Source organism: Nanorana parkeri, unplaced genomic scaffold (assembly GCF_000935625.1).
Source record: "Nanorana parkeri isolate BGI_ZX_2015 unplaced genomic scaffold, ASM93562v1 scaffold2770, whole genome shotgun sequence".
In the NCBI taxonomy this organism is placed as follows: Eukaryota; Metazoa; Chordata; class Amphibia; order Anura; family Dicroglossidae; genus Nanorana; species Nanorana parkeri.
The window spans coordinates 82,759-99,861 of NW_017309038.1; the positions used below are offsets into that span (position 1 = coordinate 82,759).

Below are 17,103 nucleotides of genomic sequence, written 5' to 3' on the forward strand. Positions count from 1 at the left end.
GCCGATTGCATATTTGGCATGACCTGCGATAAAGGGAGAACAGTGACTGAGGTGTTCTGAATGTACAGCTCAGAGCACATTCCTGCGTCTTCATATCCTGTGTACAGTTGGGGGATGGGTGAGGTGTGTACAATCTGGCCCCGCCCCAATGTCAAATTGCTGTCCCGTTTATCTGTCTTCCTTTGCACATGCGCGGGCTTTTGAGCCACGTGATCATTCTGAGACAGCGTCCCAGACCGCGCAGTCTGCATGCCCCTTGGGCGTGGGGTCGGGTTTATCACAAGACAATGTGGGGGTACATAAGAGGTAGGCAAAATGGTGTAGGCTCTATTACATCGGAGAGACTAGGTTTGGCTGCAAATGAGGTAACACCATGTTTTGGACTCTTGCAATCATGTGTGTTGGATCCCAGGTATGGTGAGCACTGGGTGGCTATTATACACATTGGTGTTATGGGTTTTTGTTGTGATTTTTACAGTTTGATTTGGACTGAGTAATATTACACATTTACAATGGATTGCTTTGAGCCATACTTAGAGATGTTTCTATTATTCCCCTTAGGGGGTCCTGTTTTTTCACAATTTTTAGTTAATTTGGTGGAATAATTTATTCTGGTACATGTCTGGACTGTTTCTTAGAGAGATACATACAGGTGAAACTCGAATAATTAGAATATAGTGCAAAAGTAATTGCAGTAAGTGCTGCAAAAGGGGCCCAAACCAAGTACTGAGTACATATGCATGCTTGTACTTTTCAGAGGTCCGATATTGTTCTATGTACAATCCTTGTTTTATTGATTGCATGTAATAATCTACTTTTTTGAGGTTGTGGATTTGGGGTTCTTGGGGTTTTCATGAGCTGTAAGCCATAATCATCACAATTATTACAAATCACGGCTTGAACTATCTTGCTTTGCATGTAATGAGTCTATCTCATATATTAGTTTCACCTTTTAAGTTGCATTAGTGAAATAAATGAACTTTGCACGATATTCTAATTATTCGAGTTTCACCTGTATTTATGTAGGGAGGTGATATAATAGTTTATCACAACACTAATTAGCATTGAATCACTTGCGTAGCGGGTAATATTTGTATCAGTAATTTGGGTATATCTATGTGGGATACGCATACGTAGAATATAAAGTAACACTAGACACCATTTACACTTTATCACAACCTATTTTTTTTTCTTTTCTTCTCACTTGATCAAGTCCCTCTGTATACAAGTACGTTTAAATAGATACAATATAATGTGTTACTTAAATTTGGAAGTTGGTGATGATTTTATGCACAACCAAATGTGGTTTTTACTAGAATGTATTTATTGGCAATAGATATACATCTACAGATATATATTGTTTAGAGTTTTTATATCCACTTCAAGTTCTCTCTGTGTTTGGGGTGTCTGAGCCTGCCTTTTGGTGTCCCCCCACAGGGGAGTCGTCCTACGATGTTTGACCCACATTGTTTGCAATCAATTTGAAAATCAATTTGACATGATATTGATATTTATTGTACTATTTCTTTGAACATAATTCTAGGTATTGAAGTTCTCCTGAGGAAGCCGGGAAATGGCGAAACATGTTGGGGAACCTAGAAAAAAAAATTGTCACCTGTCAGTGTATATTTAAACTGATTATATCATGGTGGTACAACTTACATTGATCTTTATGTTGACCTTCAATTAATATGTACACAAATTAGTCTGACTGGTTTTTATACTTAAGTTATAATAAAATATGTTTTAATTTTTAATGACTACTGAGTGAGAATCAAGCTTATATCTGAAGAGTACTGAATACATCAGTTTAAAATAGAACTGCAGTCAAATATTTTTTGTTTTTAGATACCATAAAGCAGTGAATTGGAAAACATCAAGTCCCAGTGATGATCATCCCGTCCCAGTGATGGTGACCCCATCTACACATACAGAAAATTATGTTTATCTTTCCAACAGAAGGACATACATCCAATGAGACCACAAACTGAGAAAGAAACCCTTTTTAGTAGAGTTAAAAAGGTTATTAACTTTCTTCACTTTTGATCACTTAATACAGTTCTAGTGGCTATTGACACACAGAGGGGAAAGGGCATAAAAAACTGACCCTTCCACACTTTTTTTTTTTAAATTCTTTTATTAACTGATCACATATGTGATACAAGCATGTGCACAAGAGACATACAGAAGCATTGGTTACAAGTACATGGCATACATGCAAGAAAAATCTTCAACGTCATGACAACACCATCCGATCTGAATCGTCTGACCCTGACACCCCAGTGGACCTATGAGTGTTGTTAGCTAAGGTACAGATTATATCCTAGATAACGTCCCTGGGCTGTGTCGGGTGTGTACAGTGGCAACCAAATTCTATGTATAACTACGCTGCCGTATCCAACGTGCCTGTCCGCTCCATCCTCCTGAGATGGGAGATATGTTAGGCTGGAGGAAAAGTCAAGGAAAGGCCGAGCAGAAGGAGTGCAGGTGTCCCGTCCGGGAGCAGGTGTGAGGTAGAAAAGGCACAAGAGGGAGAGGTTCCACCGGGTCAACCCCCCGGGGTCGTAAGTACCGGTAAATCAACAAGTGTATCCACCCGATGCACAATGCACGGGGTATCCCTATGTGGGGGTTGATCTGAAACAGTCCCGATCTCGTGGGGGATTCAGCCTGTGGCAATCTGGGGGTCTGGATCGGGGACAGCTCACGATCTGCCCGCTGTATGTTAGGTGCCAAAGAGGCCAGCTGTGTCGGCCAAGCGGTGTCAGGGGCAGATGCAGTCTGTTTGCCTGGCGTGCTACTCACTGCAGTGAGGCGGCCGGTCGCCATCTTGGCCGGATTTTCGTGCGGGCCCGTCCGCTGATTGCTGCCGAAATACTTCCCGAATACCGCTGGAAGAGGACGGAGGTGAGGGGCTCCGGGGTCGGCGAGGCTGTGACATGCAGGGAGGGGGTGAGTAGGGTCAGTATCGTCCGCTGGCAACGTGTGGGAGAGGAGACTGTGCAGAGCTCCGGAAAAGCACGTCCTCACTCAGCCATGCTCAGGCCACGCCCCACCCTTCCACACTTTATCCAACTCCATAAAAAAGGTTTTAGCTGGATTTACATTTTATTTCTGAGAACAGTATGGATCAAGATGCTGATGGCGTAGGAGGTCTGCCTGCCAATTCTCCACTTCTGGGATGCAAACCTTTGAGAGGGCCAGAACGCAACATTCTGCTCAGCGAAAGATGTGTCAGACTTCTTGAGCCACAGCAAAGCTTCTAATGCTGTCCTGGTGCTGTCCTGGTGGTTTATGTACTGTGTTTCTCTTCTGCACAGTTGTCACACATCTGTGTATGTCACTTTTCCAAAAAAGTGCCATAATGCCTCCCCAGGCAGAGGGGCTTACATACGTAGAAAAGGCTGTCCATGAGAAGGGCAAAACGAAAGACATGCACATAGCTACAATCTGCAATCCGCGCTACCACAGAAGGGCCTACTTGGTCGGTGGTCGGAGATTAATCTCCCTGACCAGAAAGAGAGGAGATATGTTCCATTAGGAGAGAGAATCTCCCTTTAAAAGATGCTGGTCTGCAGCTAAGCAAAAAGGACCACCTTGGCACGCGTGCCAGAGAGGGCACGCGGGGCCCCTCTCGGCTGGCACACGAGCCCAGGTTCGGGCCACCTCTAAGGAAAAGTCAGGGACAGTCACGATCAGGCAGCAGGAGCCCTCCCCTGAGAGCTGCACAGCTCCCCTAAGAACCGCACAACTCTCTCTCTCCTCAGTGCCACCCCCCCAAGAGGCACAACACCTCCTAAGAAGTGCACAGCCCCCCCATGAGAGCCGCACAACCCCCCCCTCTCCTAAGAGCCACACAGCCCCCCAAAGAGGCACAACACCTCCTAAGAGAACCCAGAGCAACACAGTATGTAGCTTATATTATTCTGCATTTCTGTACAATGTATTGCTGGGATTTTCAGTCCTCTCTAGCTGGTGGTATTATTCTGCATTGCTGTATAATGTATTGCTGGGATATGTAGTCTTCTATAGTTGGCGGTATTCTGCATTGTTGTATAATGTATTGCTGGGATATGTAGTCTTCTATAGTTGGCAGGTATTCTGCATTGTATAATGTATTGCTGGGATATGTAGTCCTCTAATGTTGGCGGTATTCTGCATTGCTGTATAATGTATTGCTGTGATATGTAGTCCTCTATAGTTGGCAGTATTCTGCATTGTTATAAAATGTATTGCTAAGATTAGTTCCTTTACAGGTTGAAGTCAGTAGCAGAACTAACAGGGTCACAACGGTCACAGTTGTACTGGGCCCCGGTGCTCCACCACTGACTCCAAGCTGTAGAGAGACTGTTCCCTTGCAGTGTGCTGTGTGACATATACCTTAGTAGCACACTGCAATGGAACATTTCACTCATTAGCACATTACAAAGGTGCATGTCACTCTGTAGTGTAGTTAAAACCTCTTGTATTGTATTTTTCATCTAAGATTTAAGCACATAATTAGTTCAGACAGCCGTATGAAGTGTTTTTCTAAAATAATTCATCAGTATTCGGGTCGAAGTGCAGGGCTGGCACTTTGAGACACATAAGTTGGTTTAGTGATCCAGTTTGGGCACTCGTGCTCAAAAAGGTTTGCCACCGCTGTTATAGGGTATGACCCACAGGCAGCTGCGTAGGGAGAACTTGGCCTAAATTCAAATGTGTAAGACAAAGAGTTATAGATTTCGGCTTCTCTTCATGCAAGAAAATCCTTTCTAAGCTAGCATTCAGGATTAGGCCTAATTATTTAGTACCAGTGATCGCTACACGATCGACTGGTAGATCGCGATCGACCTTATGGGCACCCCTGCTCTAGATCTTCTCTCTGTCACTGTGTTCTGTGTCTCTCTCTCAGATCTCTCCCTCTCCAGGGCCAGATTTACTCTCTCATATAAATTAAAAACACTATGAGGGGAATTTATCAAAACTAGAGCAAACAGAATCTGGAGCAGTTGCCCATGGCAACCAATCAGCATCTCTCTTCAGTTTGCTCAGGTAAGATTTGAAAATGAGAGAGATGCTGATTGGCTGCAGTGCAAATCTGGTCCAGATTTTGTCTGCTCCAGTTTTGATAGATCCCCCCACTTTGCGGTGTCACCGGCAATGTGCGGGGCCACCGAGGATGTGCGGGGTCACGGGGAATGTGTGGTGTCACTGGGGATGTGCAGTGTCACAGGAGAAGCATGGTGTTACCGAGGTTGTGTGGGGTCACCAGGGAATGTGCGGGGTCACCAGAGATGTGTTACATAGTTAGTCAGGTTGAAAAAAGACATATGTCCATCGAGTTCAACCTATCCATCGAGTTCAACCTGATGTGTGGGGGTCACAGAGGATGTGTGGGGGTCACCGAGGATGCGCGGGGTCATTGGGGATCTGCGGGGTCACCAAGTATGAGCAGTTTCACCAGAGATGTGCGGGGTCACCAGGGATGTTGTTAAAGAAATCAATTATATTTTGTTCAGAGTGATTACCGGAGACAAAATATAACGGATTTCACTTACAACAATCCTCCAACTGTAGTCACAGGTAAAAAAAAATCTCACGGTCACTATGAATATTAATGAATGCACGTGCACAAGAGAAGCAAAGCTTTGTGGGGAAATTACCCCACTCACTACACTATAGTTTCCTCTGTACAAAGTCGTCTGGCAGCCATGTGGATACTGAGAGGACAACTAAAACAAGTTTTTGTGTTTACATCCAGGATCTGCATATGCTGGCATCATCTACATACCGTGAACATTACTGGCATGTTTGTTTTTTCTTAAATGCCTCCGAAAAGGTGGAAATGTCCTTTGAGGCACTGTTTCAACGTCAGGGAGCCAACAGGAATCCTAAAGGGATTGCAGAGCAATCTGCAGGCTGTTCTGCAGTTCTTGAGTTGATGCTGCCATGAGGATCAAATTGTTAAGCTAAACAAATCACCTAGAGGAGTGCCATAAACTGTAAGACAAGCTCCAATACAATGAAGCGTAGGAAACATTGGTGCCCAGATAAAATTGGAACTTGAAGTATGGTCTATGTTGTTTTTGTACACTGCAGGAACATGCAACATAAATTTGAGGGTCCCCTGGGAGTAGATGGCATTTCAAATGGTACAACTGATTTATCTGCCCAATTATAGCCTGAATGTGCTGTTGACACTGCTCCTGCCTCTTTCTGAGAGGATTTGTTACCCTGGGACAGGAAGCACTGTAGGATCACCAAGTAAACTGGCAGAATTACCAAGTAAAAAATAAATTAAAAGACTGCACATAATAGCTAAAAATTTAAATTAATATATTTTCAAATTTGCCTCTAAAAACACATTAAGCACAATCCACAGCTGTGTAACTGCCCAACTGTCTCCTTTTCTATTAGAGTCTGGATCAGTCTTTACATGTGTGACCCACAGCAGTTGCTCTAACAAAGCAGTGCTATCTAACTCTTTAGCATCTGTTTACCACTGTATAGGATAGCGTTAAGCCAACCTTACATCATTCAATCTCTCTCATCCAGCTCACTTGAAGCTTCTGGAAAGTAAGCACAAAGGAGGGCGCCTTTCCTGGTGCAGATAGATTTTATTTCAATGATCATAACAAAAAAAAAGGTACTCACAAACATGAATGAATAAAAGCCATGCAGTGAAAGATCGACGGCAGGCAAGTAGACATCAGCTGAACGGTTCCTATGTGCGATTATCGTTGACGCGTTTCTGGGGCACGCCCCCTTCATCAGAACGTAGCGTCACCTTCCTCATCCTCAACTATAAGGTGCACCTAGCCAATCAGGGATAGGCCCCAGAGGCTCGTCATAGTGTTGATTGTCGGTGCCGTGGCCGGTCTCCGTCTGGGAAACACTGTTAGGGCGGAGCAAAAGCCGCCAACCAATGGGAGCGGGAACAAATCGGGCTCCACCTACTGGGTGTCGCTGCCACTCCGTCCAATCACGGCACCCGAAAACCGGACGGGCTGTTGAGCCCGATGACAACAAACAGGTGTCACAAACAGCTGTTACTTAGAAAACGTAGCACTGTGGGAAACACGGTCCCCAAAAGAGGATGGATGAAGGGAAGGTGAACCTATGGAAAGCTGATGACCACCACATACATGTAAACTGTATCAAACGTGTATTGACATATAGCTTGTTTTAAAATTGATATAAAAATATATAAAATAATAAAACAAGACCTCAGGGTGTGGGAAGGCTGGACACTGTGTGACTGTATGGATAATGACATATGGAAAAGGTTTGACGCCCTACCTGTCTGGAAGGACACATGTGGAACAGAAGGACTGTCGGGACCACAAGAGATGTAGGGTGTATACGACATATAGTTATAAAAGACACGACCGTAAATTCACACCAGAAAATTATAGGGTCGACACCAACTCTAGGCCCTCATTGAGACCACTAGGGTATAAGCTGTTCAGAGAGTAAATCCAGAAGGCCTCTCTCTGGCATAATTTTTTGTATCTCGTACCTTCATCTAGATTGTCTGGTATCATCTCTATGCCAAATACTTTCAATCCCTCGGGGTTGGAACTGTGGGCCTCTAAGAAATGTCTGGGCACTGAATGGTCGTCCGCTTTTTTGAGGATCTTCCTCTTGTGCTCTCCGAACCTAGTTCTCAGGGTTCTAATCGTACGACCCACATATAATTTTCCACAAGGGCAAATAATGCCATAGATGACAAACTGTGATGCACAGTTAATTAACTGCTTGATGGGAAAACTTTTACCCCCTGAGTGGGAGACTTCCTTTTTTCTGTGCCAGAGAAACGGGCATGCTCCACAACTGTGTACGCTACATTTGAAACATCCTGTTTGGCCAAATATGCCTTTACCAGAGTTCAATGTTTTATTAGACTTAAGTCTACTAGGGGCTATCTTACTACAGAGGTTTTTTGAAGATGACATTGGGGAAACTGGGGAGAAAATTCTTCAAAATGGGTCCTCTCTGAGGATGTGCAGTGATTTTTAAGTACTTTAGAGATCTGAAATGCTCCATCGTTGAATTGGGTACAGAAGCTAATGTTGTAAAATTCTCTGGTATTACGTACTTTCTTGGAGGTAGGGACCCGATGTTTGTCGTAGGCCTTCTTGATCAAATTGGTGTCATATCCCTTATCAAGAAACTTTTTTGTTAGAATGTCGCCTAGGGCATCATAGTCTAAGTTGGATGTACATGTTCGCCTGATCCTACCAAACTGACCATCAGGAACATTCTTAATCCATCTTGGGTGATGGTTACTCTTAGCGTGCAAGTAGGAATTACACGCCGATGGTTTAAAGGGAGTTTTGGAGGCGATCCCTCCAGTATCATCGGCTCCCAATTTTAGGTCCAAGAACACTAAAACCCTATCATCTATTACAGACGTAAAGTCTAGTTTAAAGGGATTGCTCTTACAGTAGTCCACAAAGGCTGAGAATTCTGTAGCAGTACCGTCCCAAATGATAATGATGTCGTCAATATATCTGGCGAACAAGACTAGATCCAAATGGGTTCTTAGACCAGATATGCAACTCTTCCCAATACCCCATGAGCAAGTTTGCTTAACAGGGAGCAAAACTTGCACCCATAGCAGTTCCCTTTAACTGGATATAATAGGTGTCTAGGAACGAAAAATAATTGTGTAGTAGCACAAATTCTATGGCTTCTAGAATGAAATTGGCTTGGGTGGAATTGAAATTGCCTGATTTGGCCATGAAGTGCTGGACCGCTCTGAGGGCGAACTGATGTTTAATTGAAGTGTAAAGGGAGGCTACGTCCAGAGATGCCCATAGGTAGCCTTCTCTCCACTGGTACAGTTTAAGGATTTCCAGGATGGGCCCGAAGTCTCTGACATAGGAGGGGAGATCTGTCACTAACGGTTGTAGGAAGGAGTCTATGTAAGTAGCCAAGTTGGAAGTTAGGCTATCAATCCCTGCTATTATAGGTCTACCTGGTGGTCTGGTGAGGCGTTTATGAATTTTAGGGATGTTAAAGAAATAAGGGATGCAGGGGTGTTGGACTGAAAGCAACTTATATTCAGACTTCAATAGTACCCCTATGGAATAAGCGTTCTTTTGCTGTTTGTTCCTGCTGTTCAGAAGATTATAATATAATTAATTACCATGTATAATATAATTACCGTGTTTCCCCGAAAATAAGACACTGTCTTATATTTTTTTGGCTCAAATAAACACACTAGGTCTTATTTTCGGGGTAGGTCTTATTTTTCTTTTTTCTTATGTACAACAATCCACACTTATTCATGTACAACAGTCTACATGTATTCATGTACAAAAATATGGTGATCAGGGCAATCAGGGGTGCCGAACCTTTGCTGGAGCAATTTGGTAACCAATCGCTGGCCAGAATGGGCGAAGCACACTTTCACTATCGATTCCTCACAGGCGGATTCCTCCCTCCGCTGTCGCCTTGCTTCCTCTAGCGCTGGCTTCGTTGGCACCACTGACTCTGTCCCGCGGCTCTTCAAGTTCCTCCTTATGCCACCACCGGCCCTGGGAATGGTCACAACTAGGTCGTATATATACATATATAATATATATAGAATACATATTGTCCAGGGGACGGTGCAGAGTGACCAGGAGATTTTTCTCTAATTTTATTTGTATCTATGACTACAGTTGGAGGATTGTTGTAAGCAATTGCTAAAGAGATCAGTTATATTTTGTCTGTGGCAATTGCTCTAAACATTCCTCCTACTGTAGTCACAGGTAACAAAAAAAATCTCCAGGTCACGTTGCACTGCCCAGGGGGTGTTACTAGGGATACACTGATACCGGTATTTCGGTACCGAGTACGAGTACCGATATATTTTTTTCGTTACTCGCCGATACCGAAAGTCCCATTCAGGAAGACAGGCGGCGTGTAATGACTCGCCACCTGGCTTCCTGATTAGCAAGGAAGCCGTCCCCATGCATGGAGCCGGCGCCCGGCTTCCTGATTGGCCAGGAAGCCGGCTCCATGCCCCCCCACCCCCGTCATGAGGTGACGAGGGAGCATGAAGCCGGCTTCGCGGCCAATCAGAAAGTTGGGTGCTGCGTCATTACACGGTGCATGGCTTCCTGATTGGCCAGCTTCCCAACCAATCAGGATGTTGGGGCAGGGTGGACTGCTGAGGGCAGGGTGGTGAGTGAAACTTCTCAGAGAAAAAAAGTCTGTTTCTTTTGTTGGTTATAGATTACTCTGCTTGGATAGCCAGGGTTGCTGGAAATGTTTAGTTAGTGCTCTAAAAGAGCCAGGATTTTGTTTGTAGTTTTCAACCACCTTTTGAGTGTTGTTCAACGCCACTCAGTAGCATGCAAATAAAGAAAATAGGATTTTGGTATCCTTTTCTCTCCGTTCATTGAAGGACACAGGGAACAGATCGGAGATCATGTACTGTAGGGTAATATCGCCACCTGCAGAGAAGGACGCCCCTAGGCTGTAATTGGTCTTTAGTTTTGTGCCTAGTGTCCTTCTCCTGCAGGTGGCGATATTACCCTACAGTACATGATCTCCGATCTGTTCCCTGTGTCCTTCAATGAACGGAAGAGAAAGACTGTTTATAATCGCAATTGCATGCTGGAAGCTGGTTATACCCTAGAGCAGTGCTCCCCAACCTTTTTATCGCCGCGGACCGGTCAACGTTTGATAATTTTACCGTGGCCCGCTGAGGGGGGACGTTACCTAGAGGACTGGAACCCAGTATCCCGTGTGAGTGCTGTATCACAGTGTGTAAATGTGGGGGTCTTAACTTGTGTATGAAACTTAACTTGTGTATGAAAAGACTATCAGCACCATCCCTCGTTATCTCCCATTGTACTCTGAAGGAGCTCAGAACAATGACATTCTGGCGAGTCTCCTATAGCAGGCTGTCTGGAGCTCGTTAGCAGGGGAAACCCTGTGGTGTTGTGAAGACAGAATGTCCAGGGAGGGGACGGGGGATGTGATGGGATTATAATCTGATCTCATCACTTGCTGTATAAAAGGTTGCACAGTTGCTCAATAAATCAGAGTTTGTTTCACCTACACTCGTGTCCCGACCAGTGACTGGGGAAACTGAGAGCAAAAGATCAACTGGTTCCGATATCTCCTGAGCAAGGAAGAATACAGCGACGGACATACTCATCCTGAGTACGGGGGTCCGTCACAGAGACATTAGGGGTCTCCAAGACCCCTAATGTCACCTGGGGACATTAGGCTGATGAAGCAGAGATCTGCTTCCCCAGCTTCTTCTCTGGCTATAGCAGCCAGCGAAATGACAGCTGAATGCGGTAGTAATGTAATACACATCATTTATGCATTCAGATGTCGTAGGGAGATCAGCAAGGAGGAAGATGCATATCTCCCTCCCATCTTCCTCCTGACACCCACCCGAGCCGGTCCCGGGCCGCAGAGGGAGCAGCAGAGCCCGGGATTGAAGGTAAGGGTGCAGAAGGGGGACGGGAAGGCTGCACTGCAGGAGGGGGAGGCGGCACAGGCTATGGAGGGCTATAGAGCCGCCAATCGCTTGTATGTGTAACAGCCGGTAACGGCTATTTGCATTTGACAGTTTTTTTTACTGCCCGTGCACTAGGGTGCACGCACGAGCAACAAAAAAAGCAGTTTATTTACGGCGACCCGCCACTGTGAGCTTGCCGTCCGTCCGGTTTTTTACAACGGGCGGACAGCAAGCAGTTAAAGTCCCATTATACACAACTATTTTCTATTTGCACTAGAAGGTACATAGTAGTAAAGGTGGTAAGGTACTTTGGTTTAGGGATCCTATGAACCCTGTCTATTCCGAGATCTTCAGGGCTTAAGTCCAAGATTAACACCTTTAATAAAATATCAAAGGTACAATCTGAGGTCAAAAGGCAAAAATAATTCAGTGAGATCCCTAAATATAATGTTCTTTTTCTGTGACAATCTTCTAGATAGACTAGTTTAGGTATAAAATGCACATTTATGTCATAGTTCGAGTTAAGGGAGTACACATGTTCATTGCGTGCTTTAGAAAAATTCTCCCATCTTGTGCTTTAACCCCTTCATGACTGAGGCCTTTTTTTCATTTTTATATTGCACCAATGTTATATTCCACATTTTAGGCCTGAAAATTACTTAAAGCCCCCAAACATTCTATATTTTCTGAATGCCAAGACCCTATAGAATAAAATGGTGGTAGTTGCAAATTTCTATGTTGCGCAATATTAGCGCAACTCCTTATTAAACCCCAACATTTAGTGACAAATCTAATTAAATGCCTCAAAACACAACAAAATACCCATTTTTTTATATAAAAGATGAGGTTACGACGAGTAAAACTATACCCAACATGCCCAGTTTACAAATTGCGTGGTTCCGTGAAACGGCGAAAAACTGCAGTACCCCAAAAAGTCCATAGAAGACGCTTTAAAAGCCCCCACAGGTCATCAGGTTAGAGATACCCAAAAATACTGGCCCTAGAATTAATGATCTCACTCCGGCGTGCGCGGCAATACCCAACATGTGTAGCACGTTTGTCGTTTTCATACGTAGGCGCACCAGGCACATGTTTACGTGTCGATGCGTACATTTTTTAAAATTATTATTATTTTATTGCATTTTAAAAACTGTTGTTTTTTTTTAAACTTTACTTTGACTGCTATCACATATGGGTGCTTACAAGCCCCCAGTGTCACCTTTACACTGGAAATAAGCTATTGAAGTGCAGATCGCACTTCAATAGCTTATAGCTAGGCTGCAGGAGCCCAGAACTGACAGCCCAGGGACCGGAAGTAATGCAATCTGCAAAAAGTGTCAACTAGAACTTGTGCTGCGAGTGTTTTGCAAGTCTACAACTTGCCAGGAATGTGTGAGACAAGTTAACAAGAATTACAATTTAAACCTATCACAAGTTTGTGGCAAGTTATCCTTGCTATCTGGGGTAGAGGCTGATCTCCTCTGTCTCATTTCTGTTGGGCTGCTAGAGATCCCACAGAGAAACTCCACTAATCTCCTGCTGTTGGATCTACAGCCTTCCCCTGTCGAATGTGCCTGCTGTTTGTCTGATTAAGCCACAAGCTGTGTGGAACTGAACGACCCTTTGGTGCCATCTTGGGACTCTGGTGCCAGAAAATATCTTGCTTGGTCCTTATTTATTTTTGCCTCTCTGACATGGCTAATGAGCCAGTGGGTGTCAGAGTGCAGGAGTTCTACATCGGGCTTCTCCCGTGTCTGTGCAAACCTCAGGTTAAAAGCTCTAACGAAGAGCTATACTAACATTTGTCCATCTTAGACACTGGTGGGCTATCTGTACTTTGGTCACATCACAATTAAAGACTAGTATGGAATGTTGTCTTGCAAAGAAATACCGGCTGGGCAGAATTTAATCTATTTCTACATTTCTGTAAAGGAAATTTGTACAAATTAAGATGGAAGGCTTCTATTGCTGACATTTCCATCTAAAAATCCCTGTTGCCTGACTGTAATGCTAAACTAATTGGTTTTAACACTTCATAAATCACTTACTTGGAATAGATAAGCAAATCAGGAATCCTCAGACTTTTCTAATCTACTGTATATGCTTGTTCTGGGGCAGCGATATGAAGAAACAGATAACCAGGCAATTGGCAATTTCCAGAGAAAGTTAGCAATTGCAGCCTCTGTGTTTTTCTAAGTGCAGGTTTCCCTTAACGAGATTGTCAAAGTTAAAGGAGTCACAAAATGTTGAGACTATACTTTTGTTCTAAAGTTAGATGGATCCAGTGACGTCACAAGGAGGGTGCGGCCCGCATTTTGATGTCACCCCTCTGAAAAGTCGGGCACTTGGCCATGGACCGAGAGCCAGACAGTTGCACGAGAGAGGAGGCGACCCGATGACATGCCTTATACCGTCAGATGAATGCCCCTTCCTCTTTCTGCCAGCGTCCATCACTGAGATAGCCGCTGGCAGGCAAGTGTGCGTGACATTATTAGGCGTTTGCGTGATGTCCCAGCGGGTTACACCCGGCAGCCGCTGGGGATACCTCTGGATAAATCAGAAGCTCACAGAGGAAGGTGCAGAATCTTTCTCACATGGCAAACTTCAAGTGACAAGGTGTCTATGCTAAAACATTAATGTGTGATTATATCACTATGGTTAAGATTTAATAATGTATTAGCTTGAAAATACATCTCTTATAGTATACAGTTAATTTAAACAAAATCATTTTTATTATTTTACTTTGAGCTGTTACAAAAATTATTTACTTAAAGTGGAACTCCAGAGGGAAAAGGCATGGAACCCCTGTCAAGTTTTTAAAGCAGTATATTTCCCTGTTTTCTTCACCTCCTGCCTGTGTGACAGTTGCTCATTTTATATTACAGTGGCAAGGAAATAATTAAATGATGTAGTCCCAGGGAAATGAGCCATACACATAATGTGAAAAAATACATAGCTGTATGACATCCAAAAAAGTACTATAAAAAGGAGAATGTCCAAATGTCATTAAACTGACCCTCTACCTTGCCCATACAGGTAACAGAGTTAGCCCGTCCCTCCCCATGCTCTCTTTTTTTGCTCCCCTACCACTCCTTTTAGCCACCAGAAATACAAAAAGGAAGCCCTTTTGAAGCTCCAAGTCAACTTACACAGGGCTGAAAACTCTTTCTAAAGCCCCATGTAACTTTCTGGGCCAAACACCAAGAGCTAGTGCAGTCATATAGGAACAGAAGGGGTGAGTCACATGCTCCCCACCCTCCCCCCTTAGTTGGAAATGGCAATTATTTTTCTTCAATCCTCTATTAAAAGTCACAGTAAGATCCAACCTGGTAACACATCTGTACTGTGCAGCACTGTGAAGTGGGCTGATGTGTGGCTAGGTCAAGCAGTTCCACTACAGTGCCTGTCTTCTTAAGACGGTGATGCAACCATGTAAAGAGAAAAGGTGGATGATTTATCATGTTAGTTGTGTCTTGTGATGCTGTGTTCTAACTTGGAGAAACATACCTAACTTATTGCATCCTGGTGGCTGAACAAAGTGGTGTAGAAGTAAAGGTAAGCTAGCCATATACACATATATTTATCTTGTTCAGTCTACCTGGATGAAGGAATCTCCTCTGCCAGCTATTTTATTACCCGGACAGTGACTGCACGTGATTGGGTGTAGTTATTGTTCAGCCGAAAATTTTTCACCAGGCTTCTTCAAATTTTCAGTCAAAGTTTGTCAAGCCAGGTGGTGCCAACAGCATGTCTCATGGGTTTTATCGGCCGATTCAGTAGGAAAAGGCTGAAATTCGAGCCCTGTATGTCCAGCATTAGTAGGCTGGGGAGAAGAGAAGCTAAGTGATCACTATAACTCCACCAACACTGATAACTGGAAAGGAACTCACCCTTTATAATGAATTACTTAATAAAAAGAAGATCACATGCTTGTTAAATATACATTTAGTATAATGCTTTACAATGGAATGCATCACGGTATAAACTAGCCCACAGCCTTAAATGCTCTCACGTAGAAATAAAGTTCAGACAAAAGAGGAAAACTTTAAAATAATGTAATATTGCATGTTCAGTGAAAAGAGAAGTAAAAGCATCCAGCAAATTTGCATGTTTAATGTGCACAAAAGCATTTTGAATATCGCACTATAAACCTTGTTTTTGCACATTGCTCGATAAATTCCAGTGTGGGAAAAATACAGTTTACAGTTCAATATCCACTTTTAAGATGTGAATTTGGAGGAAAATGTTACTTTCACTGAACAGACAACACTGATGATCAAAAAAATTAATTATGTATATTTTAAGTTTACTTAGGACTGCCTAGATGTTCAAAAAGTACGACTGCAACAATGCTCTGTTGATTATTCTGTAAATTCGATCTTTTTGATATATGTATACTGCATTATGTAAAGCTAAACAAAGCACCTCATACAAAAAAACAAAGTAATAAACCACCTACGAACCACATTACAAATAATAATAAATGTGAGACAGCTTTGCTGCCTTATGGCTTGCAGTCAGTGAGAAACTAATTTGTTTTGATCTGAAAAATTATGCATCAGAATGTCTGCGTAATTGTCTGTGTGGTCAAATGCGAATGCAGATTTCATGTATCATGAAAAACAGAAAATGTTGCAAGCAGAAGCAATTATGTTATTTAGAATAGCCACATCTGTGCCTGATCCTAATCCCAATTAAATGCTGTGCAGTGATCTGAAGCAGGCCATTCAAGCAGAGATTCCTACAAATATATGTTAACTGAAATATCTGATATACAAAAATGAACCATAAAATCTTCTAAACATCACATTGGTCAGATAAATGAAGATCTATAGAAAGTGTTTGCTTCCAGTCACTAAATGATTTAGGTGGTTTTAGTAAAAAATCATTATTGAAATTATTTATTCTGCATAAAAGATTCCATGCTCAGTCTACAAACATATGGCACAAACATATAGTTATGTTTATTATGCAGTAAAGTGAACACAAGAAAATTAGATGCCTAACTAATTAATAAACAACAGGACAACAGCAAAACAGCGGTTATGCATCATTGAACACAAATATAATGCTATAATATCTCACATACATTTTAAAATGTTACTGTAGGTTTTAGTTGACACACAATGTTTCTTACCAACTGTACTGTAACAGATGAACTCTGAAAGGAACCCGGGACAGGTGTGTAACCCTTTGCCATGATTTCTGAAAGTCTGGTGCAGGATGGATGAGTCTGATAAACAATACACAATGAACTATAGATATGAACAGAAAAGTAGCTGGACAAAATGAAAATACAATGATCAAAACAAAAAAGAATAACAAATAAAGATGTAGCATGCAGTGCATGAAAAGGTTTTACACACAGCTGAAAAAGAAAGTAATTATTAAATGTAGGTACATCCAGTACCAAGCAGGAAGTCCCAGTGTTAAAACAGGCGCAAGCTCCAAGATCCATCAATTATAATTATTAAGACAAGGAACTTGGCTAGTCATCCTTATGATCATGATATGCCTTGAGTCCATTTATTATTTTTAAAAAAAGCTCAGGGGTGGATTAGAATTCTAGTCTAAAAATGAATTTTACAAGGAATACTGGTACTGTAGGGCAATAGGCATGCAAGAAGTCTTGTATGCTACATGTGCTTAATATT

The 17,103-nt window shown here is 42.8% G+C and overlaps 1 protein-coding gene across 1 annotated transcript in view; it reads right to left on the minus strand.

Annotated features, from left to right (window-relative positions):
• The window catches only part of LOC108802283 (gephyrin-like), a gene marked incomplete at its 3' end in the record, with an annotated part of 93,832 nt that extends 77,158 nt beyond the window's left edge, over positions 1 to 16,674 (minus strand). The window contains exon 1 of the mRNA XM_018574150.1: positions 16,587 to 16,674. Coding sequence (XP_018429652.1) covers positions 16,587 to 16,649 — 63 coding nt within the window. The remainder of the gene's footprint in view (positions 1 to 16,586) is intronic.
• Between the last annotated feature and the right edge of the window lie 429 nt (positions 16,675 to 17,103).